Here is a 4720-nt window from a genome sequence, read left to right on the forward strand (position 1 = left end):
CATGTTGACGATTGGAAAGACTATTCTGGAACACGTCTGAGTTAGGGGATACCAGCGACTGTCTGAATCCAGGAGGCACAGAACTCCTTTGGGATCCTTATTGCCTCTTATCCTTAATCAGGATTTTACCCCCGATATTTTGGATGTGACTGGAGTTGACGAGTGTGAGTGGCAAGTTTTATCATTTTTATTACTCTACTGCTGTGGATGCCATTTTGAAGCATTAATATTTTGGGCAATAAAGCTATTTTCAGAGTCAGATAAGTCTATGACATGTTTAAAAATTTGAATATATCAAGCATGAAAAAATATGAAATATCTAAATTCTTAAGCCAAGTAATTGTACACTTTTAGCATTGGGAAGGGTGACACATTCTTTGCTGACTCATACTGATGTGTTTATCTCTTCTGATTAAACGAGAAATTTTCCGAGATGCAAGTGTAAGGATGTAACTATTAGCTAGAAAATATCTGTTGCAAGGCAGATTTTCGCATCTTAAAAAGTGAAAATGAATGTATTTGACTGTGTTTTAGGTATCCAGAGACCAACAACAACTGCAGACTTAAAAATAATCAAGTATAATTTTAAATAATTAATCAATAAATAGTGCTTTATTTATCAAAACACTTGACAGAATTTTCAAAATTATATTCCCATAAACAGCTGAATCTTCCACATGCTAAGAGAAAGGGGTTATCTTGGGACACAGGCATTTGAATTTTACCACAAAGTGGTAAAATCATAGTACATGCAGAGAAGACCTTGATTTGTCAGTTCTCAGCCCAGAACTGCCCTCTTCCCACAGAGTCTAGAGATGTGCCAGGCTCCTCCGCTTCTTCTTTACTTTCTAGCAGAGTGGGAGCTCTTTCTGTGAGATTTTTATAGGCGTGGAAAAACATAGCCTAACCAGGGTTGGAGCTTTTCTCCACAGCAGAACTATACAGAGGATGATGTAGCAATATTTTATAAAACCTATGGAGCAAATTTGAATTTCTATAGACCACACTAACCTCCAGCAATACTGCAAAGTAAGTGAATCCTAATCTTAATCACAAGCACAACTGAGCCTCCATTGCCCTCTGACTTCCCACAGTCCCTCTCCATGAGCAGCACTTGTGATGGAGGGACATAACTTACAACTCAGATAATACCCTAAAACTTTTATAAAACACTGGGGCTTAGGCCCAACTCCCATAATTCTGATCTAACTTATCTAGGTGAGACTCTAGGCAAGGTTTTTGTCTTGTCTTGCTGTCTTTTGTTTGTAGGTTTGGTTTTGTGGTTGTTGCATTGTGCAAAGTTGACGGGCAAAGTTGAGAATTACTGGTGAATAACAATGTTCACTTCTAAGTTTGGTACATTCATCACTTGCAACAGAACCACCTATGATACCTATGAATCACATATACTCGGTCATGCTGAAATCCTGAATCTATATTTACCAAGACTCCCCCAGTACCAATTAATTGACAGGTTTTTTTTTTTCATTTCACAATTTACCCATCTGTGGCTATATTCTCTAAAATTGGATTAAAAAGTTGAAAACAAAATAATTCTTGTTATTAAAACACACCTACCACTTTCCTACTAATTGAATACTGTTAGACAAACTTGTGGTGATTTGATCAAGGCTTCTAAAGACCACATAGAAGGAAGTTTCAACAGTAAGAATTCTGTGGTGGAAACCCAGTGGTGGTTCATGCCTTTAATCCCAGCACTCAGGAGTCAAAGACAGGCAGATCTCTGAGTCTGAGGCTAGCCTGATCTATAGAGTGGGTTCCAGGATAGCCAGGGCTATTAACACAGAAAATCCCTGTCTTGAAAAAAGCAAAGGAAAGGAAATCTATGGTAGGTTAGAACGGGCTTCTTTGTCTTAGGATTTGAGAAGGAAAGAAGGGAAGCAGTATTTTAGTACCACCCAAAAACTGTATGATGAAGGGGGTTCCCTTCTTCACTTAGGCCTGTCCCCAGTGGCTAAGAGTCTTGCGTGAACAGAAAGTATTTTGACCTCTTGATCCTCACTAACCATTTATGTGAAGATGAGAAGAAACCTTTCCATTTGGCACTATGCCTCATGGTGATGAAGTATATAAAATAGCCATATCTCCATTAATTTATGGACCCCAAGCTAACAGTGCTAATATGCCACTATCTTCCAATTTCCCTTTAAGCATAAAAATATTTTGGATCTTGTATTTTGCCTGACATGACTTTATGTCACTTGTTCCCTAAATTGACTACACAGATAGTGCAGTATTAAAAAGTCCAGTTATCTAGGTATCCCCACGAGAGTTTCAATTTAATTGATCTTGGGTAGACAGTGTTTAACCTTCTGTATGTGTACCCAGAAAAGGTCATAGAAAGCAAATGTACCATGTGAAATTATAAATGATAAATGGTAAAGACTTTTTATGTGATTAAAAAGTTTGATGCTAAATTTGTGCTAGTTTTGAATCACTGAGACAACATACCAACTTCAAAGAGGATAGGTTTACTTTGGTTCATGATCTCAGGATTTTTAGCCCATAAGTACTTGGCCCCTTGTTTTGAGCATCTGCTGAGGCAATACATTATGACAGGAGCATGCGGCTGGTGAGACCTGTTCACATCCTGGTAGCCAAGAATCAAGAGAGAGATGGAAGGACTAGGTCCCATTATTCCATTCCAAAGCACTATCTCCTGTGAGCTAACTTTCTCAAGCTAAGCCCCACCTCTTAAAGGATCCCATAGCACAACAGATAGTCTAGCAGCCCAGCTTCTAGCATATGACTGTTTGGGAAGACCTTTGAGATCTAAACTAGAGTAAACCTGGAGAGGCCTAAAGAGTCTTTACATGTTTCATCACCATATGCCATCATGACATCATGTTGTTAACCCATGACTTCTGGCTGATGTTTTGATTCCATTGTATCATCAACTTTCCTCTTTCATCACCTATAATAAAGGAATGTTTTTCTATAAAAAAAAGACTTCCCCCAATTATGGTGACTTTTTAAAACTGAGATCTGGGCCCTCTGGGTCTGGACTTCTTTTGTTTTGTTTTGTAGATCACTTTCTGGGCGCATTGTTGGAGGGGTTTGGTGGTTCTTCACCCTGATCATAATCTCTTCCTACACTGCAAACCTTGCTGCTTTCCTGACTGTGGAGAGGATGGTGTCCCCCATAGAGAGTGCTGAAGACTTAGCCAAGCAGACCGAAATTGCATATGGGACCCTGGACTCTGGTTCAACAAAAGAATTTTTCAGAGTAAGTACTTTGCTGTTAATTCAGCCTGCTGGTTTTTGTTTCCATTTCACAAAGACAAATTCACAGCACTTTTAAGTGAAGCTTATAGGAAACTTTATCAAAGGACAATGTCTTAAATACTGTTCTGCTTAGTTGTAATCAGATCCATTATTCATTAGACTCACTGAAAACATAACAGGTGACATGTTGCGAGCACTGAATTTGAACTCCTAGATTTTAATCTCAACCCTGCTATGAAGTGAATATTTGTTCTTGGGCAAGTCACTTAACTTCTTTAGGCTTTTGTCCTCTTACTTGTATAATTAGGGGATTGATCTAAATAATACCTCTTCTTTCTAGCTTTTATAAAAGCAGTGATTTTTTGTCTCAGTGGTTCACACAAGTTAGATAATTAGCGGTAAGACTCTGACAGGTGATGGACTAGAAGAAATTACATATTCTATTTTAGAGTTGGTTTTCTACTGAAATGTATTATAGTTGTTTCAAGTATATACATGATGATAATGTTGTTTTCAAGATTCTTTATAATTGTTTTCATTTCTTGAATAGATTTGTTACATGTGCACCCTAAGGGCCAATTCTTATTAAGGAAAAAGCAAGTTATTCACTACCAAAACTTAGTAAAGCTACATAAAGTGCACTGCCATTGTTAAAAATTCAAATGTTCAGGTGCACCAGCAAGAAAAAAAGGAGCTTGATTTAAACTAGAAAATGAGTCCATTTCATATGCTGCCACTGTTCTCTACTAAAGACACAATAAGTGGTTGACACAATGAAGCAAAAGTCACTTTAGTGTATATAGGAAAATTTTTGTCACTCTCTCCAACTAATAAACATGTTCCTGGATGGCAGGTGTAATTGCTGACTTTATCTCAAAGGTCCAGAGTAAACAGATGTCTCTAAGCTGACTTGTTTTAATAAATCAGTAAGCAATCTATTTCTATGAGCTTTGTCATGAGATTTTTATGGAACACTAGAAGGAGTGTATTTCTTGACTTTATAGCAATTATAGCAATTAACTAAAACCTGTTTATACTCCCTGAAGGATGGAAGGTTAGTTCTGGGACCTTTTCATGAATTCTCTATGTCTCAGGATAGCCATACCTCACTTTTACCACCTGTTTACAGAGCAGATCATTATATTCAACTAAGGTTAAAAACATCAAAATTATGTTACATTGGTGTCTCCTCCTTCTATGTCAGTCCCAGAAGCTTATTTAGGAAAAGTACCTCGTCCCTTGAAATCACTCACATGTGTCAGAGTTGGAAACCAGGGATTTCCATCTGTCACATACTGAACAGATAATCAGCTCCATGGAAATATGACTTGGTATCAACCTTCAACAGAGCTTATGTTCGCCATCCCAATAGGTATCTAGTCACAATATGAATTAATTGACCATTTAGACTGCAACATGTAACAAGGACACATGCTCCACCATGTTCATAGCAGCCTTATTTATAATAGCCAGA

General features: G+C 37.6%; 1 protein-coding gene across 3 annotated transcripts in view; it reads left to right on the forward strand.

Moving 5' to 3' along the window:
* Nucleotides 1–4720, forward strand: part of Gria3 (glutamate ionotropic receptor AMPA type subunit 3) — a 269423-nt gene that overhangs the window by 212119 nt on the left and 52584 nt on the right. For all 3 annotated transcript variants that reach the window (XR_004113737.1, XM_031354592.1, XM_031354721.1), the window contains exon 12: nucleotides 3049–3247. Coding sequence is in view for 2 of the 3 variants with exons in the window: in XM_031354592.1 (XP_031210452.1) it covers nucleotides 3049–3247 (199 nt within the window). In the remaining variant the exon portion in view is untranslated. The remainder of the gene's footprint in view (nucleotides 1–3048; nucleotides 3248–4720) is intronic.

Source organism: Mastomys coucha, chromosome X, assembly GCF_008632895.1.
Source record: "Mastomys coucha isolate ucsf_1 chromosome X, UCSF_Mcou_1, whole genome shotgun sequence".
NCBI classification, from domain to species: Eukaryota; Metazoa; Chordata; class Mammalia; order Rodentia; family Muridae; genus Mastomys; species Mastomys coucha.